Source organism: Dipteris shenzhenensis, chromosome 10 (genome assembly GCF_047967505.1).
Source record: "Dipteris shenzhenensis isolate YYH24624 ecotype China chromosome 10, Dip_SZ_1.0, whole genome shotgun sequence".
NCBI classification, from domain to species: Eukaryota; Viridiplantae; Streptophyta; class Polypodiopsida; order Gleicheniales; family Dipteridaceae; genus Dipteris; species Dipteris shenzhenensis.
In genome coordinates, this window is record NC_141605.1 from 19,139,243 (window position 1) to 19,165,453 (window position 26,211).

General features: G+C 45.3%; 1 protein-coding gene across 1 annotated transcript in view; it reads right to left on the reverse strand.

Annotated features, from left to right (window-relative positions):
• The window catches only part of LOC147897511 (putative protein phosphatase 2C 4), a 64,773-nt gene extending 40,872 nt beyond the window's left edge, over nucleotides 1-23,901 (reverse strand). The window contains exon 1 of the mRNA XM_087380034.1: nucleotides 23,802-23,901. Within this exon, the coding sequence (XP_087236160.1) occupies nucleotides 23,802-23,901 (100 nt within the window). The remainder of the gene's footprint in view (nucleotides 1-23,801) is intronic.
• Between the last annotated feature and the right edge of the window lie 2,310 nt (nucleotides 23,902-26,211).

Below are 26,211 nucleotides of genomic sequence, written 5' to 3' on the forward strand. Positions count from 1 at the left end.
ATCGTTTCCAGTTGATTGTTGGATGAGCAGATATGATCCTGATTTGGAGTTGCTTCCATTGGATAAGCACACATGCGTTGAGGTGATCTTCCACTTGTAGAGCAGCCACAAGCTCTTCGTACACCACGGTTGTGCATTGTAGTGGGGTGTCATTGGTGTTGTCTTCCAATGCCTCATTGTTGTGCACTAGCAATTGGAGTTCAAGCTTGGAGATGGCTATTTTTTGGGAGTGCATCTCATTCATTTGCCTCCTTAAGCTTTTTCATTTGCAAGGTGACCTTTGCCTGTTGAGGAATGTCTTCAGTGGTATTGGACCATTGGTCCAAGACCTGGGCTTGTGAAGTGGTGGCCTCTTGAACAGTAGCAAGTTGGTCTTTTAAGAGTCGGCATTCCCTTGTAAGCTCATCAATGCTAAAGGCACGTACTGCCAAAGATTGTTTCATGTCTTCAAGCTTGTCTTTGCAATCCTGGAGCTCTTCTTCTTTGTGAATGAGAGTGAGTTGAGCTTGTGCCACTACCTCTGTTTGTTGCACATGTGCAAATGTCAGGGAGTTATAGGAGGTCTGTAGGATTGCCATTGCTTCTACTGCCGCAGTCAGCTATGTTTGACTTTGGTGGAGGCTGGAGGTCACATCCCTTACGGCCTTCTCTTGAGCTTGGAGAGCCTGGTTCATGCGCACTTCTTCTACCTCCTTCTCATATATCTGTGCCCGAAGTGCCTTGACCTCTATGGCGATTGCCTGGAATTGGTCTTCGATTTCTGATGCCGTCTGCCTTTCCAATTCTCTTGCATATGCTTCCTTAGCCAAGCTAGTGAAGAGTTCTGACATTTGGATCATTTGGCTAGCTTGATGTTGGAGAATGATAGATGGTGATGAGGTCTAGCGATATTGCTGATACAAGTGGTGCCCATGTAGCCATCCCGATGATTCTGTAGTACTTGGGGGAGGTTGTTCCAATGGCATTTCAATCCCTTGTGTACAATAGTCATACTGCTGATCTGGCACTAGCTCTCCTTGGGGCTCATCGACTGGCATGGCGTCGATGGGCGGTTCGAGTGCTGATGTGGTCTCAAGCTCTGGTGCTGATCTTTCCTCAGGTTTGGGTGCCAACCTTGTCTCAAGCTCGGGTTGGTGCTATTGGTGGAGACGTAGTGGTTGTAGTTGTGCACCGAGCTGTAGCATTTCCTGGGGCAATTCCACAATCCTGCTTTCCAGAATAGGTACTTTTGTTAAGGCATCTGTACTTATCAATGTGATAGCTGGAGCAGTTGATGACGGCTCCCATACTGGTGAGAAGGGTATGTCCAACTCCTCAATTGGCTTTGGAGACTGGGGCAGAGCCATTTCTCTTTCTTGTAGTTCTTTTTTTATGATTATAGCCAATAAGTGCGGAATTTTACATTTCTGGCCTGAAGAACCATCGAGTTTTTTGGTAAAGAAAATGACGAAGTGTTAGACCCAGTCTTGTTTTAGCTTCCTACTCAGCAAAACAAATGTGCAGAGTGGAAGGGAGCATTCCTTGCCGTTCTTTATTCCCAGGATTGTGGATAGAAATTGTGCTGCTTCCTTGAGGTGAGGGTCAAGGATTGTGCGAAGCAATATGCCATCTCTATGGATCAGGGTACCCTTGGTGAGGAGAGACTGTACTTCGATAAACTTTGCATCAGTAGACCGTTTAGGGTATTGGCCACCTTGTTTTGGTAGTGAGAAAGCCCTTTGAATGACCGTACTATCGAGGATAATGTTCAGTGGGCTCTGCTGTAGAGTGATTGTATCGTACTTGCCATCCGTTGCATTGCTGGAGTAGTAAGAGTGGAGAAAGTCCTTGATGTAGGTGGTCATGATAGGACTATCCTCCAAGGATTTGAGGCTCTCATGCAAATTGCCTAGACCCCGTTGCTCTAAGTAAGATGTTGCTTCCTAGGAAAGAGCATAAGTCGATGTGGGAGGCCAGACAAGTTCCAATGATTGGGCCTTGTTAACGGTTGTGTAGGCCGGCTGTGACTGGGGTGGCATTTGTTCTACTTGGTCATGCACTGAATCTTCTTCGGAGCTATCGCTTTGGACCACGAATGCCTATGGTCTCCGTGGTTGAGAGGATGTAGATGGCTGCGAACTCTGGAGGGGGTCCCCTGGTTGAGGCGGTGGGCTCTTTCTATGCATCCTCTTTAGTGGCGGCATCTTTTCTGAACCTGCATCCATGTACATGTAGTGTACCATTGATCATCAAATTGATTGGCATGCCTGTATGACCTTTCTGTGTGTGTGTGGGAGAGAGATCTTTTTTTTTTTTTTTTTTTTTTGGTTATACATCCTTTGAGAGTGTGGAATGAAAGTGTGTGGTACAATTATTCATGCAATCATCTATGTGTCTAAGCGAAAGCGTGTGAGTGCACGTGACCTAGTAGCTAAGTAGGGACTAACTATATGCTTTTTTTTGCTGGGATTTTCATAGGGCAGCTAGAACTCATCACCACTTCTGAGCTCTAGGTAAAATCGATTGATGCTACCTATATGGGTGAAGACGTACATATGCAAGTGAGTGCTCGTGATACAATCTAATCCTAACTAAGGAAGACTTGGTTTCCCAAATCTTCGTTTTTGTCGGGGATGGCTCGTGTGTTGATGTAGTAGCGCTTCAGTCGGCTCCCGTTTATTGTTGTGTTGAATTGGACTCCATCTAGTGTTTCAAGTAGCACAGCTCCGATGGGATTCATCTTTCGTACTCGGTAGGGTCCTTGACCTAGATACTTCAGTTTTCCCTTGTGTACTTTGGCATTGTATAACAGGACTAAGTCGCCTTCCTTGATGTCTTTAGCTTTCAGATTCCTGTCAAACCATGCCTTTCTTCGACGTTTTTCTGTTGTCATGGCATGATAAGCGACTAGTCTTGTCTCTGTATGCTTTTCCAACTGACAGAGCCTTTCTTTCAAGGACTCATGATCACCCATGCGTTCCTGTACTGCGATGCATAGACTTGGTATTACAAATTTGAGTGGGACCACGGCTTCAAGGCCGTACACCAATTGAAAAGGTGTGTTCCCTGTACTGACCTTGAATGTGGTTCTGTATGCCCATAAGGCTGCATTCAGTTTCTCTGCCCAATCAGAACGCTGTGGTTCTACTACCTTGGTGAGGATATTGCATATGATTTTGTTTGTGGATTCAGCTAGTCCATTCCCTTGGGGGTAGTAGGGTGTGCTTTTTCTATGGATGACCATGAAGCCAGACAAGAGTTCTTGGATTACCTCATTGACAAAATGTGTGCCTCTTCCGACACAATTTCAATGGGGCATCCGAATCGGGTGATCACATGTTCATATAAGAATCTTGCTGTGCTTTTGGCATCTGCCTTTCTGACTGCTTTAGCTTCAGCCCATTTTGTAAAGTAATCAGTGGCCACAATGATGTAGCATGCCTGTGTTCCTTTTGCTGCTAGATGTATGGGACCCACATAGTCAATCCCCCATTTTTCAAATGGTTGTTGTGCAACAACTGTTGTTAGGGGATTGAAGTCTTTGTGTTGTGGTTTAATAGTTCATTGGCATACATCATAGCCTTTTACATATTCATAGGCATCTGCCCACAGTGTTGGCTACCAGTAGCCTGCGAGGAGAACTTTTCTTACTGTGGCTTCCCCTTGGAAGTGTCCTCCTGCAATGCCATCATGGACTTCACTCAGGATTGGCAGGATCTCATGAGGCATTACACATCTTCTTAATATCTGGTCCTTGCCCATCTTGTACAGTTGTCCTGTAATGAGTTGATAGGGTGCAGCCTTTAGAATCAATTTTCTGGCATCTACTGCTTTCATGCCAGGGGGTGGTCTTCCTGCCATCAAGTACCCAATAATATCTCCACACCATTCTGGAACAGCATCTATTTTAAATAGTTGGCATTTGGTAAGTCGTCTTCTACTCCAGTGGCTTCTTCTCCTATCTTGACTTGAGATATGTGATCGGCAATGTAGTGTTGGGCACCTTTGCGGACCACGATTTTGAAGTTGAATTCTTGCAGCAAGAGGAGCCATCTGGTTATTCTTCCTGTGGTACACGGACAGTTCACAAGATAAAGCAATGCTTGATGGTCGGTGTAGAAGACAAAATCATTTGCGAGTAGATAGTGCCAAAATTTCTTTACACTATACACCATTGCTAGGGCTTCTCTTTCTGTGGTTGTATAGTTGATCTCTGCATCATTGAGTTGTCGACTGGCGAAGTAGACGAGGTAGTCTTTCTTATGTTCACCAGGTTGACAAAGCACACTCCCAATTGCATACTTGGATCCATCAGTATGAACATGAAAATCAATATCCCAATTGGGAGATATAAGGATGGGTGCTGTGATTAGGCGCCACTTTAAAAGCTCAAAGGCTTGGTCACACTCTTCGGTCCATAAGAACTCCACTAATAATTTGTAAAGTGGTCTAGCTATCATGGCATACCGCAATATAAATCTTCTATAATAGCCGGCATGTCCCATAAAGACCTGTACACCTTTGGAATTTGTAGGAGGAGGCAATTCCATGATGATTTTGATTTTGTCCATGTCAATTGCAATCCCATGTTGAGAGACGATGTGTCCCAAAACAACTCCATGGGTGACCATGAACTGGCATTTTGTTGGATTTAGGGAGATGCCATACTCCCTACATTTGATTAGTACTTCTTCCAGACATTTGAAGTGGTCCTGTTTGGTTGAATGGATGCACAAATCATCCAAGAACACCTGTAAAAACTTATTCAAAAATGACTTGAAAGCTGTGAACATGACTCGCTGGAATGTGGCTGGGGCATTACAAAGGCCGAATGGCATGACTCTATATGCAAAAATACCCCAATCTATAGCAAATGCTGTTTTTGATTGGTTTTGAGGAGCAATTTGCACTTGGTTATAGCCATTGAAGCCATCCAAGAAGCTATATTTTTCGGATCCTGCCACCTTTTCCAACATTGTTTCTGTTAAGGGTAGGGGGTAGTAATCCCTAATTGTGGCGGCATTCACATTTTTCAAGTTTACGCATATTCTGAGCTTCTTGTTGCATTTAGGCACAATGACAATGGGTGAAACCCAATCAGTGTGCTCTATCTCGTAGATGAATCCGGCATCTAGGAGTTTTTCCAGCTTGTCATAAACCATGGTGCCATATTTAGGATTTGTGTGATAAGGTCCACATACCTTAGGGCGAGCACCTTCCCTTATAGGGATCATGTGAACTGCCACTTCTGGTGAAATTCCTTTCATCTCTTTGTATGACCATGCTAGGCAGTCACGGTATTCCATTAGGAGGTCTTTGAGTTTGATTTCATCTTCTTGACGGAGCTGTTTCCCAATGAAAACCAATTTTTCTTCCTCCCCTTCAAGGGCGAGGTTTATTGTGCGTGTTTTTGCCGGTCCCTCATAGATTGGAGTTTCTCCAATGCTATCGGTTTCTTGAACTTCAGATTCTCTGATTGTTCTTGGCATTGCTATTGGTGCACTGCCACTTGTATAATTCTTAAAGTATTCCGGCACTTCTCGAAGATCGGCCTCTGATGGGGTTGAACTAGCCTGACATGTGTCATGTGTACTGGGTGGCATAGTTGCATTTATTAATTTATTAGGCTCTTCTTTTCTTTCTTTTTCTGAAGTCGCTTGATCGAGCTTCATCCGCACATGTGGCTTATATTTCCGAAACTTCTTACGTTGGGAACTGTGGGGTAACTTTTCCACTGGTAAGGTGTTTCCAAGTAAGGGTTCATGTGCTGCACATACTCCTTCCAGTCTCTTAGGGGACCATTCAATAGGTGGTGGTTTTGATTTTGAGGGAACTGCCTTTGCAAGGTACAATTCGACAATCCTTGTTTGGACTCGTTCGAATTCATTGAAGTGCTCGGCCTTGGCTTTTCTGCGATTTCCTCTTGCAGCTTTCTTGCGGGATCTTCTGCTGTTATTCAACTATGGAGGTTCAACTTTTGGGAGCTCAACTGCCATTAGGGCATGCAGAATGGCTAGGTCATTATCAAAGATTTGATCTTCAATTTCAGCATTCGCAGCCTCTGTTTCAAGGTCCCAAGGAAAATCTGAGTCATCATCGGTATGGGTACCTTCTTCAGGTTCATTATTCCATTCGAGGTCAGCCATAAAGAATGGCATCTCTAGATCGATTGGTTCTTCATGTGTCGGTGGAGGATCGACCTGTAGTGTGTTAGCATCTATCTGTGAGAAGATGGGGTCTAATGAATGGCAGTTGTTGATGGTTGCCAATGTTTGTATCCAGTTATTGACAGTGCTTTGTGAGTCACCTACTATGGCATGCTGTTGCAAGGGAGCTGATTTGCTCGAGATTGTCATGGAAGATGTGTCATCCAATGCTCTAGGAACAATTGGTTTAATAGCTCCTGTCCCCACATTCACCCTGACTACAGTGTCTCGATTCTGGATTGTCAATCTATCCGTTCCCCAGTCATGGAGGACTGATGCTTCCAGTAACCAAGGACGTCCCAATAAGATTTGATAGGATTTTTTGGGGAGATCCAAGATTGTGAATTGAAGGGAAAAGCGGACTCCTGTGATCTTTGTGGACACGCCATTCACTATTCCCAAGGGTTTAGCCTGTGAATCATCGGCAAGGCGTATGTTGAAATTAGCCTTTTGCATTGGTGGGAGACCCCATTCTTCGTAAAGCTCCTTTGATAGGACATTGACACCTGCTCCACCATCCACTATGGCTTGGACTTCATTATATGCCTTGTGGATCAAAGGCACAGTGATGTTGCATATGTCATCTCTCTCACCCATCTACACAGGGATATCTTCAATGTCGTTCATAGGTGGAGGGGGATTTGCGAGTTCAATCCATCCTTTGAAACTCTCCCAGAGATTGGGACAATTTCGTAAGAGGATTCCGATGGGAATTGACACATGGCAACTCAGGATGCTAGAGAGTGCAGCTCCTTCAAGTTGACGTGGTGGTACATTCTGTTGGGGAGTCTGTTGTTGGAACAAAGGCTCGAGTACACTATCAATACTTTGTGGGGCCAAGTCATGGATTGGGTCTTGAGCTTGTTTCTGAGCCTCAAATTGAGCTTGTTCATTTTGGACCCATTGCTGAAGTACCTGAAAACGAGCCTTCTCCACCTCGGCATTCGGGAATGGAGCTTCTTTTATTCGAAGCTCGGGAGTTGATGTGGATGAGCTCGACTGTTCATTGCTTGGCGGAGGTGGAGGCACTTGTGCTTTCTTTTTCAGAAGTCGCTTAGGTTGGATTGGAATGATAGGGTCCTTCGTGGCCTCTTTCTGTTGGCATGTAATTACATTGATAGGCTATGACCTTAGACTTGCCGGCGGACCCAGACTTTGATGGTCCACCCCAATGATGCCGATGGGGATGTCAGGCTTAACCTCTATTTGTTCTGGGACCTTATTTTTCATGGGACAATCCATACAGGCATGTCCTATGCCACAATCTCTACAGAGTGGTTGGAAAGTGGCTGGGCTACCACGATGAGGGCACTCTGCGATCCTATGATTTTCTCCACAACCGTAACACTTGATGGGTGCTCGATATGTGTTGGGTCACACTTGATTTGCATAGACTGGTATGAGACCCTCTGCACCTTCTACATAGTACACTGGGTACTCTGCTTCATACTCAAATAGCGAGTCTACTTCCTCGGCTTGTAATTGATGTATGGGAACTGCCTGAGGAGCTGGATTTGGTGCTCTTGGATACGGTCATGGATTCGGATTCCTGAGTAGTTGTGGGACTTGTGTCCAAATGGGAACAGGATTTAGCCTCGGAGCTGGTGGTGCTTGTGCAAGTGCCGGTTGCCTGTATACTGGCATGGGTGCCGCTTGGTATTGTGGTGGTCGAGGCGGATTGGTTCGCATGTTGAAGATGCAACTGTTCTCATCATGACCACCGACGACGCAGATATGGCACCACAACCATGGCGGTGGATTTGCTTGTGCAGTGATCCTTGCTCTTAGGACTGGGCATTCATTTGCTATATGATTTGCCAAGCAGTGTGGGCACTAGACATGTTCTCGCCGTGGATATGTTTGAGTTGGCGGCTGAGACAAGTGGAGTTTTTGATCCATGGCCTGCATCATATCTTCTTTCAGCTTCAAGGTCATGGCCTCTAGGTGATCTTCAGTGGATGTTTCGGCAGTGTCCTTTGATTTACCTTTTTTCGAGCGTTTATCTCGTGTATTTGATCTAGCGTCATCACTGCTAGTGTCTGAATCTGTCATGCCATCTTCGATGTCAATGGTTGCCGCCGCATGAGCAGCACTGAATGTTTCATAGCTACTTATCTTTTTCATATCCTTGCGGATTTTCTTTCGTAGACTTGCTATGAACCATGCCGTGAGGTACTTTGCATCTAGGCGTGGGTCACATTTGGTGATCAATCTCTTCATCTTTCCCAAGTATGTGCGTACATCTTCCCTCCGGCCTTGTTCGATCTTGCTGAGTTGGAGAGCGGGATCGTCTTGTAGCCTCTCCGTTTGAAAGCGACGTTTGAATTCGGTTTGAAGTAGGTCCCATGTGGCACATTCTTCCACGAGAAGGTCGAGGTACCATTCTGATGCCTCATCAGTTAAGGCCATTGGAAACCAAGCGACCTTGGTTTCATGGGATTGATCACCACCTGCTCGACATGCGGCATCAAAATGCTGGAGGAAGCGAGCTGGGTCTCCCCTACCATTATATTTGGGAATTTCCAGTTTTCCCAAGGGGCGTCGAACTTGATTGTTGTGATTTCGTCGATTGAAGAAGTTGTCAGTCGAGCTCGATATCCCCATCATGGTCATGACGGCGTCCAGCCATGTTGGGGCATGGAGGAGATAAAGGAAGTTGTTGAATCTCAGGGGGGGATTCGGGGTAGAGGATTGGTGGGGGCAGTTGTTGCAGTGGAGTTAGTTGCAGATGGGGCGAGCATTGGAGTCGAAGTCATTGGCCGGAACGTAACTGCATGCAGATTGTGCGTGATTTGCCAAGGGTGTCGCTACCCCAAGTGCGGGTGTGAATGTGGTGTTGTGAGGAGAGTTAGAGTGGCGTTAGTTTCTGTAGGGACCGTCGTGTTAATAATGTGCCTAAGATTGTCCTACGTGTGTAGGGAAATGTGTCGGTGTAGACGGATCGTTAATCGGACGTCACGGCATGAAAATACGAGTGAATTAATGCAAAATAAGGCCCACACGGGGGCGCGAATGAACGTGTGCTAGGGATGCCGAAATGGTGTGCAATGGGCTGGAAAAATACCCGTAACGTGGTGTTTCCATGTGTGAAATCTTGGTTCAAACGGGGTTCAGTTTGGGTCCCAAACAGATGAGGTTCGAGGGGTTAAAGTAAGGGTAAATTTTGCGTTTGGGGGGTCCTAATTGTGGTGTGAATGGAGTTTAGGTCCAACTGAGGGGTTGAAACCAAGTGACTCTAGTTAAGGAAACTAACCTAGATCCTCCCAGTTACTGTAACTGGGAGGTTTAACTAACTGTAGTTAGTTACTAACTGAAGAGTTAGTCTAACCTAACGGAGGGTAATCTTAACCGAACCTAGTCTAACTAACTGAGGGTTAACTAAACTAACCTAACTTCAATTACTACTAACCTAACCTACGTGAACTAACTAATCTAGTTATCCTAACCGAACTAACCTAGCCTAACTGTAGTTAAGACTAACCGAGTTAAGGTTAAAGCTAACCTAGGGTTAGTTTAGGTTAGCCTCTTTTTTTTTTTTTTTCTTTTTGGCGGGGGGTGGTGGACTTCGCGACGGCGGCGCCCGGGGGGGGCGCTGAGAGGGGGTTCAGGGGTTCGAGGGGGAGGGGCGGCGTGGGGGAGGGGGTGCGGCGACCGAGGGCGTGGGTGAGGGGGTGGAGGGGAGAGGGGGGCTTTGCGACGGGGGAGGGCGGGGGGTGGCGGGGGGCGAGGGTTGTGAGCGGGGGCGGGGCAAGGAATGGAGCGGGTGAGGGGGTGGAGGGGAGAGGGGGGCTGTGAACGGGGGCGGGGTGGGGAATGGCGCAGGGCGGGGGTGAGGGGGTTAGAGAGAGGGGGCGGGGCAGCGCTGTGTGCACCGCCGCGGGGTGGTGAGCAGGGGGCGGCGCTGTGTGCGCCGCCGCGGGGGCGAGCGGTTGGGAGGAGGTTGTGAGTAGAGACGTGGGAGGTGGGGGGGCGCGTGGGCAGTGGCACGGCAGTGGCGCCTCTGTGGGGTGCCGCTGCGGTGCGGTGAGCAGGGGAGGGGTTAGAGAGGGGGTTAGAGAGGGGTGGCGGGTGGCGGGGCGGGGCTGGGGGGTGCGCGGGGCGGCGACGGGGGGGTTGCCGGGTGCGCGGCAGCGGCGGCTCTGCGGAGCGTCGCCGCGGGCGGGGTGGGGAGTGGGGTGGGGTGGGTCACAGAGAGGGGGGTTTATAGAGAGGGGGGGTAAGGGGGAGGGGGTAAGGGGGAGCGAGAGGAGAGGGGGGGGCGGGGTGGGGGGTGGAGGGGCGGGCGTAAGGGGGGAGAGAATGAGGGGGAGAGAGGAGAGAGTGAGAGAGAGAGAGGGGGTGGGGGAGAGAACGAGGGGGAGAGAGGAGAGAGTGAGAGAGAGACGGGGTGGGAGAGAGAACGAGGGGGAGAGAGGAGAGAGTGAGGGGGGGAGGTGGAGAGAGAGAGAGGTGAAAAGGGGGAGAGAGGAGAGAGAAAGGAGAGAGAAAGGGGGAGGGAGAGAGAATGAAAGAGAGAGAAAGGGGGAGGGATAGAGAGAGAAAGATAGAGAGAGAGTGAAAGGGAGGTGGTGGAGGTGGGAGGGGGGAGGGGGAGGGGGAGATGAAGGGGGGAGGGGGAGGGGGAGGTGGAGATGAAGGGGGAGGGGGAGGGGGGGAGGTGGTGGTGGAGGGGAGGGGGAGAGGGGGAGGTGGAGGTGGAGGGGGAGGGGGAGAGGGGGAGGTGGTGGTGGAGGGGGAGGGGGAGAGGGGGGGGTGGAGATGAAGGGGGAGGGGGAGGGGGAGGTGGAGATGAAGGGGGAGGGGGAGGGGGGGAGGTGGTGGTGGAGGGGGAGGGAGAGAGGGGAGATGGAGGTGGAGGGGGAGGGGGAGAGGGGGAGGTGGTGGTGGAGGGGGAGGGGGAGAGGGGGAGGGGGAGGTGGAGGGGGAGGGGGAGAGGGGGGGTGGAGATGAAGGGGGAGGGGGGAGGTGGTGGTGGAGGGGGAGAGGGGAGGGGGAGGGGGAGGGGGAGAGGGGGGGGTGGAGATGAAGGGGGAGGGGGAGGGGGAGGTGGAGATGAAGGGGGAGGGGAAGGGGGGGAGGTGGTGATGGAGGGGGAGGGGGAGGGGGAGGTGGAGATGAAGGGGGAGGGGGGAGGTGGTGGTGGAGATGGAGGGGGAGGGGGGAAGGGGGAGGGGGGAGGTGGTGCAGATGGAGTGGGAGGGGGGAGGTGTAAAAAAGAGCAAAAAACCTGAAAGACAAAAATCGAAAAGCAGGGAGAAGTGGTCACCTGAACGCTCTCCAAGTCTTTCTTGATGTAATGGGATTGTTGCGGAACAATGGACGGTGGGTGGAAGGCTAGGTCATCACTGTGAGAAGGGCTCGATGTCACTTACATTGCGAGGATAGGAGTAAGGGGGTGGTCGATGGAGAGGGAGGAGTGTCTTGTGTGGGGCTCGGAATAAAGAAGAGAATGGAGGCAAAAAGTGAAAGATGAAGAATGAGGGGGTGGAGTAGGTTTTTATAGGATTTGATTTTAGGTTTAGGGTTTACGTTTAGGGTTTAACCCTAAACTCTTCCCGAGCCATAACTCTTTATGGAGAGCTCGGTTTTCTTTTCTGTAAAAAGGTAAAATGATCGAAATTGCAAGCTCTACGCATCCGTGTCCACTACCTAGCCTAATTGTATATCATGTGGCTTCTATTTAAGAAATTAAGAAAATTTCTTAAGGTAGTAACCCAAGGTTGATGCTTGGGGTTGATATGTTTGGCTAGAATTAGGAAAAAAATTTTACTCTCCTTGCCCTTGAGTGTTATGTTCGTAAAAGTTCAAAGTAGTGTCTTGTTTTACACATACCTACGTATGTTTACTCACTACTTGAGACGCTAGTCTCCCCGACAATGGTGCCAAATGTTAGCTCTTTCCTATTGCTTTCGTAGGAAGAGCTGGGTTTTCTATGTTTGCAGGGTTCTGAGGCTTTTTGTCACCTACAGATATATTGGGATTGTCGGTTGTAGTATATGTGTAGCTTAGGACATCGAGTCGTGTTCCGGTGAGAGACGTAGGCTTAAGTGTGGTAAGCAAACAAAGTGCAAGCATGTGTAAAAGGCACGTAAACCATCTTTGTTGAGGTAATGAAGGCTTTTGCCTTCATTGGGGGTTGTAGGGTTTAGAAAGAGTTCCAAGGTTCAGAAAGAGTTCCAGGGTTTAGAAAGAGGTTCCAGGGTTTAGAAAGAGTTCCAAGGTTTAGGAGTAGGTTCCAAGGTTTAGAAGGAGTCTAGGGTTAGAAGGAGGATCCAAGGTTTAGAGTAGAGTACATGGTGGAGAACTCGTCCCCCTCGTAGATCATGGAGTTTAAGGGTTTAGGAAAGCATAGGAGTGGGAGAGGAAGAAGGTGTAAGAGCATGGGTGAAAGAAGAGAGAGGAGGAAGGAGGAGGAGGAAAGAGGACGAGGGAGGGGGAGGAGAGAGGAGGAGGCGGAGGAGAGAGGAGGAGGAGGAGGAGGAGGAGGGAGGAGGAGGGAGGAGGAGGAGGGAGGGGGAGGGTTGCAGGTTGGAGGAGAGGGGAGAAGGGTTGCAAGGTTAGGACATGCTTTTGGACGTGCAGTGTAAGGAAGCATGGACACTTGAGACAAATGCTTGGAATACCAAAGTAGACTCAACACAATGCCCCAAAGAGTGTGGGCTTCATTCCATTATGGGGTATTTATACAAGTTGGAGAGCTTCTCTCTCTGCATGTAACACAAAGTCGTATCACAAAGTTGTAACACAAAGTTGTATCACAAAGTTGTAACACAAAGTTGTAACACATTCTCTCTCTACATGTAGAAGTTGTAACACATTCTCTCTCTACATGTAGAAGTTGTAACACAAAGTTGTTACACAAAGTTGTAACACAAAGTTGTGTCACAAAGTCGTAACACATTCTCTCTCTTCATGTAGACAAACTTGTAACACAAAGTTGTTACACAAAGTCGTAACACAAAGTTGTGTCTAGAAGTTGTAACACAAAGTTGTATCACAAAGTTGTAACACCTTCTCTTTCTTCATAAGTTCATGTTGGCACAGAGTCAACATCTTTACATCAGATGGATGTAAATAATGCTTTCTTGCATGGTGATTTGCAAGAAGAGGTCTATATGGAGCAGCCACCAAGTTATGTTCATGCTGTTCATCCTGAGTTTGTTTACAGGTTGAAGAAAGCCTTGTATGGCTTGAAGCAAGAACCAAGAGCATGGTATGACAAGATAGGACAATATCTTGTCACTATTGGCTTTCAGATTTCCAAGGCAAATTTCTCACTTTATGTGAGAAAAATAGAGAAAGGTATTATGTTGCTTGTCATTTATGTTGATGATTTCATCATCACAAATGATAGTGATGAAGATATCCTTCATGTGAAAATGCTATTGAAGCAGAAGTTTGAGATGAAGGATTTGGGAGAGCTACGTTACTTCTTGGGCATTGAGGTGATTAGATCCACAAGTGGGATATGGCTCTTGCAGAGGCAGTATGGATTGGACATGATGTCCAAATATGGGATGACAGGCTGTAAGCCTATTTCAATTCTTTTGGAGCATAATGTGAAGTTGAGTGTAGATGCAGGTGAGCTTCTGGAAGACCCTACTATGTACAGATGCATAGTAGGATGTTTGATTTATATGACTATTACTAGGCCAGATTTGAGCTATGATGCTGGGTTGGTAAGTCAATTTATGCAGCTCCAAGGAAACCGCATTTGGATGCGGCTAGATGCATACTGAGGTATGTGAAGTCCACATTGCAGTATGGAGTATTTTATGAGACTTGGGTTCAGATACAGTTGCATGGATACATTGATGTTGATTGGGCTAGTAGTATGTCTGATAGAAGATCTACTAGTGGATATGTGTTCTCTTTTGAGAGTGCTACAGCACAGAGGATTAGGTAGCTAACATATTCACGAAGGCATTGGGTGCAGAGAAGCTGTGCAAGTTCAAAGACCTGCTTGGTGTGCAGGATTTGGTATTGAGCTCGAGGGGGAGTGTTGAGATATTGAGATCCACTCGTGATATGCCAGGGTGACTGTTGTGCATTTATGTCACCGACTTTTAGCTGTAGATGCAGTTGGTACACCGCCCATGAATAATAGCTGGATGCCACCTTACTTAGCTGAGTTTTGTTTGAGACCCACATATAGGGTTCACCTATTCTTTTGTACTTAGAGTCATTTTGGCTTTCACAACTAAGAAGGGGAAAATTGTTTTCAGCCTCCAACTTTGTGTATATTCCCCCATTGTATATGTGAGAAAGCTACAAGTGAGACTCCTTCCTTCTCTCCCACTCTCTTCACAAATGCCAACAGCAAAACTGATCTCCGGTCTGGTGTTGCATAGATACATGATACTGCCGACCCACTTCCTATACCTCCCAATGTCTACTGGTGGTAAGGCATCCTCCATAGACAGCCTCACATTTACCTCCATAGGTGTAGCTATCGCCTTACACTCAGACATACCAAATGCCTTCAAGATCTCCCTTGTATATTTCTGCTGAGAGATGAAGATCTTGCCTGGCTCTTGCCTGACTTCAATCCCCAAACAGTAGTGCATCAAGCCTAAGTCTGTCATCTCAAACTCTGTGCTCAATGCCTTTCTAGTCTGCTGGATCATGTCTTCATAGTCACCTCTAATAAGAAGATCATCCACATAAAGAACAATAATAGCAGATTTTCCACCTTTCTTGTACACATACAAGTTAGCATCTGAGGCACATATTTTGAAGTTTAATTTATGAAAGAATTTGTTTATCTGTTGATATCATGCTCTTGGGGTCTGTTTCAGCCTGTATAGAGCCTTCTTGATATTACAAAACTTGTTCTCAGAATGGGGGGCCTCAAACCTAGGTGGCTGAGCCATGTACACCTCCTCCTTAAGGTCACCATTCAAAAATGTTGATTTAACATCCATTTGATAAACTGGCCACTTTTTATGAGCAGCCACCGATAGTACTGTGCAAATAGTGGTCATTCTAATAGTCAGAGCCTGTGAAAATCCTTGTGCAACCAATCTGGCTTTGTACTTTTCCAAAGTCCCATTGGCCTTGTACTTTACCTTCCAAACCCACTTGGTGCCAATAACCTTTCTGTTAGGTGGTCAATCTATCAGCTTCCAAGTTTCATTCTTCATGATGCTATCATATTCTACTTGCATAGTGGTTTTCCAATCTTGGTCTGCAAGTGCTTCCTCCAAACTCGCAGGCTCCTTAGCTTCTACAATAATCTCAGCCATCAAGGCCATATTGGCTATGTGAGCAGAAGCCCTCCTCTTCTCCTCGATTCTCTGAGACTGCCTTGGTTCATCTGCATGCTGCTCAATAGACATAGGCATTTGGTTATCATGGTCATAGAGCTACCTTACCCATTACAAAAATGGCTTTTCTGATGGTGTAACAATAGGTTGGTGACTTATACCTTCATCATTTGATATATCCCTCCTCCTTTATAGCTCCTAGGACAGGTCCATAGTGAATTACCTCTTCACTTGATGATAAAGTGGAAGAGCACTTCTCTACCTCCACTGCATGTGGTGGCTCCTTGAACACCACATCGCGGCTCGCTATGATCTTCTTTCCCTCTCATTCATACAACTAATAGGCTTCTCCTCATCACAATAGCCTAAGAATATACAATTGATGCTTTTTGGAAGCTCTCTTGTTTCTCTCTTTGTCTAATATATGCGCATAGCATTCACACCTAAACGTTTTGAAATGGGAGACAAATGGCTTCTTACCACTGTAAGCCTCATGTGGTGTTTTACCTTTGACTGCCTTTGTATAGTTGTGATTAACGATGTAAACCACAGTATTGATAGCCTTAGCCCAAAAGTGGTTTGGTAGTCCAGCACCTTTCAACATACACCTCCCCATCTCCACAGTGGTCCACATTCGGCATTCAACAACTAAATTTTGTTGAGGCGTATGTGGTGTCGTCGTTGTCGCTTGAGCCCTTTGCTCTTGCAAAAATCTCCAAACTCTGTAGAAACAAACTCACCACCACCATCCGATCTGATTTTCTTCACTTTTCTCCTTGCTTCATTTTCAACAAGCTATAGCCATTCTTTCAATTTGCCAAAAGCTTGAGCCTTTTCACGAAGAAAGTACACCCACATCTTTCTACTATAGTCTCGACAATCAATAAAAAATAGGAAGATCCCCCCAAGGCCTGTGTCTGCATCTTACCGCTTTCTTGTAGGAATGCCTTTCTCTGTTGCTTGCCCATCATGCAAGCTTCACACGGTTCTTTGATTTTTACTACTATAGGTAAGTGAGCAACTAATGATAGATTGGGGAGGTTGGTGTGAAGAAGAGTTGAGTCTTTGGGTAGATTTTGACTATAGCAATAAATGGTGATTCTCAATGCTTTCAACTTCTTTTGCTATGCAAAGGATGAAGAGTACAATATCTTGAAGCTGTTATGTGCACTTCCAATTGTGAGAAGGGTGATTCTTGAATGCACGTATACACAATGTTTTCATGGTGTTGGTTGGTCACTTATTTTTTAAGATTTTGTTGAGGATCACATTGTGGAGGGTTTTCAACAAGTGGTTATGCATAATAAGTTGGTCTTGGTATACTAAGGCTCTGTGGGATCTTGTTTGGATCTTGTTTGGGATATCAGTTGGATCTTGGTGTGAAGATTCTAGTGTTTTGAGGGATCAAAGGGGAAGACCCGAAGTCTTATCTTCGGGATTTTGTTCGAGGATGCCAGCTTTTTGGATGGTCCATGAAGGATCGGGTGGAGATTTTTCCTGATTGTCTTTAAGGTGTAGCCTTAACTTGGCATGAGGTCTTTCTGAAGTCTACCAAGGAGAACTGGGACCAAGTGTTGGCAGCAATGAAGCAGAGATTTGGGATAGTGGAGTCGCCAAATGCTTTGATGTTGCAGTTGGGCCGGTTCTATCAAGGAGAGGGTGAGATGGATGCGTTGGCAATCATATGAAACTTTATGGGCAAAGTATGAAAGGGTAGCTTTGCCAGCTATGGCATCTACATCATTGGTCCCTCAAAGTCTCATAGAGATGGAGCACTTAAAGATGAGAAAATTTGTTATGGCTTTGGAGCCTTCTTCACTCAAAAGTAATGAGTAAAGATCCAATAATATACATGGAGGCACTTCGCATTGTGACCAAGAAAGAAGCTTCTCTAAAGATCAAATCCTCATTTGTGTCTTCGATAGCTTCAACTTCTAAGGTAGAGGTAATGGGCACTCCTTAGGTACCAAAGTCCTCTGAGTTAGATCATAATATCTCCCAATTGATGGCAGAGTTTACTGATTTGAAATTGCATTTGGTTAATGCACGACAACCTAGAGCACCAAAGAGTGAAGATAGGCCTCGAGATAAGAGTGGGACCCCATAGATCAGATCTATTGTAAGGGGAATAGCCTCCCTAGTCCATCGTACTAGATCAGATCTTCTAGTAGAGATCTTTAACTAGTAGCTATTCACCTAGTATCTATTTAGATTGCCATCTAAGCTCCACTGTGGGAGTGCATGGGTGGATGGAGCCATCATCTATACTACATCAATATTGAAGGAAAATTTTGTTCATCTCGAGTTTGCTGTGTACTCTCTATTCTTTGTTCAGTTTCTATTCTGCTGCACCGTGTAATTTAAGATGGTATCAAAGCCCCAGGCAGCTCTAAGGATCAAAGAATAGAAGAGAGGCGAGGGCTTCAATAGCATACAGAGTGATGGCAACAGGAAGCGCCTCAAGTTCAGCAACTGCTGCTGCACCAACAATACAAGCGTTGAGGATTCGCCCACCAGCCTTCACTAAAGGCAAGCTAGATGTACGAACTACACTCTGTGGAGTTTAAAATTACTGCTATTTTGGATTCATATGAGCTTCTGGAGATAGTTTGGGGGACTGACCCAGATTTATAACGAACTTCTTGTCCTTATTGCATGGGAGTAGAATACTTGGTAGCTGAGCCTAGTGCATGAAGCCTACATGCCATTATCAGATCGAGGGGTAGAGCAAAAGATGGGAGGGGTAGGCCCTCCTGGGAAGCTTTCTCTATGTTTCTAGTTGTCTTCTCCTCAAGCCATTGCCACCATGCCTCCTCTACCTCATTCCCTTTCATGCATTTCAAGTTGTGGGTAGGATGAGATTGGGTAAATGCATCTTGAACCTCAATGTGCATCAAAGACGTGATTACTCATTGGGAGGAAGCGGGATAGGAAGAGGAAGGAATCTCTCTCTCTTCCTCTCTCCCTCCCTCTCTCTCTCTCTTGTTGAGATATGGTGCCATGTGCACATAGATTAAAGTCTAAGGTATGGTATAGGAATGTATTAAAGTAGCCACCCTAGGATGTGGACTACATGATGTGAGGATGTGGATCAAGCACATCCACAAGGAGAGATGTGGATCAAATGATCCCAAGAGCGGAGGAGTTCATAATCCGAATAAAAAATCTGCATGACCAGATGGCTAGTGCTAGGATACAAAAGACTAGCGAAGATCTAGCTCGACGGTGTCTTCGAATATGTCCACCAAGGTTTGATGGACTAGTAACAGCGCTTAACACACAGGTGAGACCCCAACCATTGTCATTTGAGGAGTTCTGTGCTTTACTTATGGAGGAGGAATTGAGGCTTAAAGCTTGAGATGGAGGCAGCAATGAGGATGCTACATTCTTTGCCACTACGAAAGGCAAAGGTGGTTCCTCCACCAAAGGTGAGTCCTCTACTAGTGGTGACAAAAAGAAGAAGGGCGGCAAGAAGAAGTTTCAGGGAGAATGCTTCTACTATAAGAAGAAGGGCCATGTAATTGCAGATTGCCAGGTCAAGAAAGCAGATGAAAAGAATGGTAGCCTGAAGAAGACAGATAAGGGGAAAGAGACAGCTAACACAACAGAAGCAGAGTTGGATCTATTTTTGGCCATTGAGGAAGAGTGTTCCTCAGTTTAAGAAGCGTCAACCACTGATTCATGGGTGTTGGATAGTGGTGCCTCCCATCACATGACCTGCAAGAAGGGTCTATATTGTTACATGCAGCCTCTATAAAGTCCAACACCGTCACGGTTGGAAATAATGCAAAATGCCTTGTTGAGGGTATAGGTATGGTTTCATTTTTTTCTGTAAATGGAGATGTTAAGGAACTATCTAATGTGCTGTATGTTCCACAAATCAAGAGAAATTTTCTATCATTTGCTTCCATAACTAACCTTGACCATGAGGTGAGGTTCAACAAGACGGGAGCAAAAATTTTGGATAGTGCTGGCAATCTTGTTGGCACAAGAGTAAGGAGGAAAAACTTGTATGAGCTAAGTGCTCTTATAGCCACCGCTGGAGTGGGCACAAGAAGACTTTGGCACAAAAGATTCGGCCACATCAGATTTGCAGTGTTGAAGGAGATGCAGAAGCAAGGTATGGTTGCTCACTTACCTGCAGTAGCAAAAATCAAAGAACCATGTGAAGCTTGCATATGATGGGCAAGCAATAGAGAAAGGCATTCCCACAACAAAGCAAAAATAGAGCAAACACTCCTCTAGAATTGGTGCATGTTGACTTGTGCAGTAAGATGCATACACAGGCCTTGGGGGGATCTTCCTATTTTTTATTGATTGTTGAGACAATAGTAGAAAGATGTGGGTGTACTTTCTTCATGAAAAGGCTGAAGCTTTTGGTAAATTGAAAGCATGGCTACAGCTTGTTGAAAATGAAGCAGGGAGAAAAGTGAAGAAAATCAAATCAGAATGGTGGTGGTGAGTTTGTTTCTACAAAGTTTGGAGATTTCGCAAGAGCAAAGGGATCAAGCAACAAACGAAGACACCACATATGCCTCAGCAAAATTTGATTGTTGAATGCCGAATGTAGACCACTGTGGAGATGGGGAGGTGTATGTTGAAAGGTGCTAGATTGCCAAACCACTTTTGGCCTGAGGCTATCAATACTATGGTTTACATCCTTAATCATAGCTATACAAAGGCACTCAAAGGTAAAACACCACATGAGGCTTACAGCGGTAAGAAGCCATTTGTCTCCCATTTCAAAACGTTTGGGTGTGAATGCTATGCACATGTACCAAACAAAGAGAGAAACAAGCTACAACCAAAAAGCATCAACTGTATGTTCTTAGGCTATTGTGATGAGAAAAAAGTCTATAAGTTGTATGACCGAGAGGGAAAGAAGATCATAGCAAGCTGCGATGTGGTTTTCAAGGAGTAGCCACATGTAGTGGAGGCAAAGAAGAGCTCTTCCACTCTATCATCAAGCGAGGAGGTAATTCACTGACATATCCCAAGAGCTATAAAGGAGGAGGAAATATCAGATGATGAAGGTATAAGTCACCAACCTGTTGTTACACCACCAGAAAAGCCATTGCCATGATGGGTAAGGCAGCTCTATGACCACGATAACCAAATGCCTATGTCTATTGAGCAGCATGCAGATGGACCAAGGCAGTCTCAGAGAATTGAGGAGCAAAGGAGGGCTTCTGCTCACATAGTCAATATGGCCATGATGGCTGAGATTATTGCAGAAGCTAAGGAGCCTGCGAGTTTGGAGGAAGCAGTTGCAGACCGAGATTGGAAAAACGCTATGCAAGTAGAATATGATAGCATCATGAAGAATGAAACTTGAGACCTGGTAGATCGACCACCTAACAGATAGATTATTGGCACCAAGTGGGTTTGGAAGGTAAAGTACAAGGCAAATGGGACTTTGGAAAAGTACAACGCAAGATTGGTTGCACAAGGATTTTCACAGGTTAAAGGGTTTGATTTTCAGGAATCTTTCATTCTTACTATCAGAATGACCACTATTCGCATAGTACTATCGGTGGCTGCTCATAAAAAGTAGCTATTTTATCAAATGGATGTTAAATCAGAATTCTTGAATGGTGACCTCAAGGAGGAGGTGTACATGGCTTAGCCAGTTGGGTTTGAGGCTCCCCATTCTGAGACCAAGGTATGTAAGCTGAAGAAGGCTTTGTACGGGTGAAACAAACCCCAAAAGTATGCCAGTACCAATGGATAGACAAATTCTTTCATAAATTAAATCAAAAGATGTGCCTCAGATGCTAACTTGGGATCCAAAGAGGTCGTAGTGGATGGCAGAGAGGCCAAAATGCAAACAACAATGTTGAATGCTACTACTGTGGTAAAATGGGTCATATGGTTGAAGAATGCTATAAAAAGTAAAATGACATCATGACTGGAAAATTACAGTAAGGAAATTATGCATCCTCTAGTAGACAGGGTGATGACAGAAATGAGCATCTATTTATGGTGCAACACATGACCAATACTACGACAAGTGCAAAAGAAAGCAATGATGTGTGGTATGTTGACTCAGGTGCATCAAACCACATGACAGGTCATTCAAAATGGATGCAGCATGTAAGGAAAATGGAAAGACCAGGATTTGTGGAGATTGGTGATGATACTGCACATCCTATTGTGCAGATTGGTAAAATTCCTTTGTCTATGCAGGATGGAAAAAAGAAATACATGTCTGATGTATTTCATGTCCTGATATCACCAAGAACCTAGTTTCTATTGGTCAAATGGTTAAGCAGGGCTTGTAGGTCGGATTTAATCCTCATGGATGCTTTGTTGAGGACATGAAAAATAAAGGTTGCTTGATAGCAAAACGGAAGAAGAAGGGCAAGATTTTTACGTTGGATGTGAACATGCACGAATTGAGTGCAGCAATGTTTGCACATGGGACTGGTGTAGTTGTAGATATTGATATCTAGCATAAACGCATTGGTCATGTTAATGTACAGTGACATAAATTAATCCAGGCCCAAAATATTGTTGCAAGATTGCCTAAGTTCAAGGTTGCAGAAATGCATAAGGTATGTGAATCCTGTCAATTTGGAAAACAGGCAAGGAAACCATTTCCTAGACATGTTTAAGAGAGTAAGAGGCCATTGGAATTAATCCACTTTGATGTGTGGACTACTAAAGCTGCATCTATTGGAGGCTATCATTATTTTGTCACTTTTATTGATGACTACAGCTAAAAAGTTTGGGTGTATTTTATGAAAAAGAAAAGTGAAGTGTTTGGGCATTTCAAAGCTTTTAAATCTATGGTTGAAAAAGAAACAAGCCTGCAAATAAAATGCCTAAGGTCAGATGGAGGGGGAGAGAACCTCTCAAAGGAGTTTGCAAGTATCCTACAGAAGCATGGCATAAAGTAGCAATATTTATGCATTCATACCCCACATCAAAATGGACTTGCAGAAAGGAAAAACAGGCATATTGGAGAGGTATCTCGTGCCATGCTTAACAAAAAAGACATGCCAGATTATTATTGGGCTGAAGCAGTTGCTACAATAGTCTACATAATGAATAGGACTCCCACTGTAGCAATACATGGCATGATGCTAGAGGAGAGGTATACTGGTAGGAAATCAGATATTTCCCATTTGAAAGTTTGTTGTTGCATTGCCTATGTTCATGTGCCAGATGAGTTGAGATCCAAGTTGGATCCAAAAGCCAAGAAGTGCATCTTTATTGATTATTCTCTGTAGCAGAAAGGGTATAGATGCTATAACCTTGATGAGGCATATGTGGTGTCATCGTTTGTTGCTTGATCCCTTTGCTCTTGCAAAAATCTCCAAACTTTGTAGAAACAAACTCACCACCGCCATCCGATCTGATTTTCTTCACTTTTCTCCTTGCTTCATTTTCAACAAGCTGTAGCCATTCTTTCAATTTGCCAAAAGCTTGAGCCTTTTCACGAAGAAAGTACACCCACATCTTTCTACTATAGTCTCAATAATCAATAAAAAATAGGAAGATCCCCCCAAGGCCTGTGTATGCATCTTACCGCACAAGTCAACATGCACCAACTCTAGAGGAGCATTTGCTCTATTTTTGCATTCTTGTGGGAATGCCTTTCTCTGTTGCTTGCCCATCATGCAAGCTTCACACGGTTCTTTGATTTCTGCTACTGTAGGTAAGTGAGCAACCATACCTTGCTTCTGCATCTCCTTTAGCACTACAAATCTGACGTGGCCAAATCTCTTGTGCCAAAGTCTCTTGCTGTAAGAGTACTTAGCTCAAACAGATTGTTCCTCCTTACTCGTGTGCCAACAAGATTGTCAGCGCTAACTAAAATTTTTGCTCTTGTCTTGTTGAACCTCACCTCATGGTCAAGGTCAGTTATCGAAGCAAATGATAGCAAATTTCTCTTGATTTGTGGAACATATAGTACATTAGATAGTTTGTTAACATCTCCATTTTTAGAAACAAATAAAACCATACATGTACTCTCAACAAGGCATTTTGCGTTATTTCCAATTGTCATGGTGATGGGTTCTCATAGAGGCTACATGGAACAATATAGACCTTCTTGTAGGTCATGTGACAGGAGGCACCACTATCCAACACCCATGAATAAGTGATTGACGCTTCTTGAATTGAGGAACACTTTTCCTCAATGGCCAGAAATAGATCCAACTCTGCTTCCGTTGTGTTAGCTGTCTCTTTCCCCTTACTGTCTTCTTCAGGGTACCATTCTTTTCATCAGCTTTCTTGACCCAACAATCTACAATCACATGGTCCTTCTTCTTGTAGTAGAAGCATTCTCCTTGAAACTTATTCTTACCGCCCTTCTTCTTTTTGTCACCACTAGTAGAGGACTCACCTTTGGTGGAGGAGCCACCTTTTCCTTTCGCACTGGTAGAGAACGCAGCATCCCCGTTGTCGCCTCCATCTCGAGCTTTAAGCTTCAATTCCTCCTTCATAGGTAAAGCATAGAACTCCTCAAATGACAATGGTTGGGGTCTCACCTAAGTGTTAAGCATTGTTACCAATCCATCAAACCTTGGTGGACATATCCAGAGATGATGAGCTAGCTCTTTGCTAGTCTTTTGTATCCCAGCATCAGCCATCTGGTCACGTAGATTTTTGATTCAGGTTATGAACACCTCCGCTATCTCTCCTTCATTAAACTTCGCAGATGTGAGATGATTCTCTAGGTTCTAGATCCTTGTCTGATTCTGCATCTCATACTGACTCTTCAATATGTTCCAGGCCACAGTTGCCTTAGATGTATGCAGAATCAAGGTCAAAACAATATCAATAGTACTTGTAACTAGGGCACACAGAGCATCTACGTTCTTGCATTTCCAAGCTTGTAGAAGGTCAGCATTAGGAGATATCATACTCCCTAGATTTGTGGGTCGGGGGTTCCTTGTGGCAGTCCCCAGTACTATCTCTAGAAGCTCATATGAATCTAGAATAGGAGTAATTTTAAACTTCCATAGAGTGTAGTTCGCACCATCTAGCTTTCCTTCAGTGAAGGCTTGTGAGCGAATCCTCAATGCTTGGATTGTTGGTGCAACAATAGTTGCTAAACTCGAGCCTCTTCCTATTGAGTCGCTTCCTGTTGCCATCACTCCATATGCTGTTGAAGCCCTCGCCTATCTTCTATTCTTTGATCCTTAGAGCCACCTGGGCTCTGATACCATGTTAAATTACATGGCGTAGTAGAACAGAAATTGAACAAAGAGTAGCGAGTACACATCAAACTGGAGATGAACAAAATTTTCCTTCAATACTAATGTAGTACAAATGATGGCTCTATCCACCTGTGTGCTCCCACAGTGGATCTTAGATGGCGATCTAGACAGATACTAGGTGAAGAGCTACTAGCTGGAAGATCTGATCTGGTACAATGGACCGGGGAGGTCGCCTCTTTATAGCTATGAGGGAACTGGATCAACGTAGTCAGTGGAACTGACCAATCAACCTAGTTGGTGAAGCCGACCAATCAACCTAGTCCGTGGAATCGACTAGTCATCCATGGAATATTCAAGTAATATTCCCTATACCATCGCCTCGGGGGCTCTTGCCTCTGAACCCCCATCAGGGAAGTTGCTGGCCCCCAGGCCCCAACAAGAATAAGGGGCTCCCACACAATCACCTTTCTACCATCAATGGTCTCATTGATAGACCTCATCTGACATGCAAGTCAAGATCCATCCAATGTCCCGGGCTCACACATGGCTTCTCCTCATATGGGGACCTTACAACTTGAGCACCATGGACCACTGGTGGTTACCAAGAGGGTGGGGCATTGAGCATATCTAACAGCATAGTCGGGGCATAGTCAATGGCAACAATGATGCATTTTTTTCTGAGTGACCTAGCTAGTTTAAAGGGACCAAAAAAGTCCAAACCCGATCTCTAAAAATCTTCCCATGGTCAAGTAGGTTGTAGGGCATATATTGATTAGCTAATAATCGTCCAGTGCATTAACAAACATCAAATTGCATGCATTTAATTTGAGTATCCTTAACAAAGTTTCCCACCACAAACAAGCTTGCAAGACTTTTTGAGCAAGCAACTCTGGAGATGTCCTCATGATGGACCCAAGGAATCTTCTTATAACACAATAACTCGCACATGTGGCAAAACCCATCGATGTAGAGCTCCATTTGCACATTGTCAGTGCAATTATCACTGATCAAGGTGCATTTCCAAGACTTTAACTCTACTACCTATGTATGAAAACAATACAACGTCTGTGCTCAACAAATAACAGGATCTCATACGCAAGAGAGAAAAGCAGATAGTATGGAGAATCAAAAATTTGATTACTGTAAAACTGATACAATAGATGGCATTGCCTCCCAACCATGCGCTCCTCTGAAAGAAGCTTTGATGGCATGCTGGAAACAGTAGAGGATGGAGGCTGGATGCTAAGGAATCAGGGTTACTATAGCCAATGATGAAATGGGCTTCATGGCTTGCTATTATATAGCCACTAGTCGTAGTCAGTTGGACCCAATTGGGTGACCGACCTAGTCTACCCAAAACGGTCGACTGGGGGTCGGTCTTGAAATAGGCCATCGACCACACGATAGAACCCTGGTACAAAATAAAGCAACTGACCTATGGTCGCCGTTCAGCCCAGAGTCATCCAAAATCCATCTAGGGCTCCAAACAGGCCCCGCAACCCAAGAGTGGGCTGCCTCGAGAAATGCTCCATCTACCCTCAATGCAGTCAGTCATGGGATGCCTTCCCGCACTTGCATGTAGCCTAGTTGGTA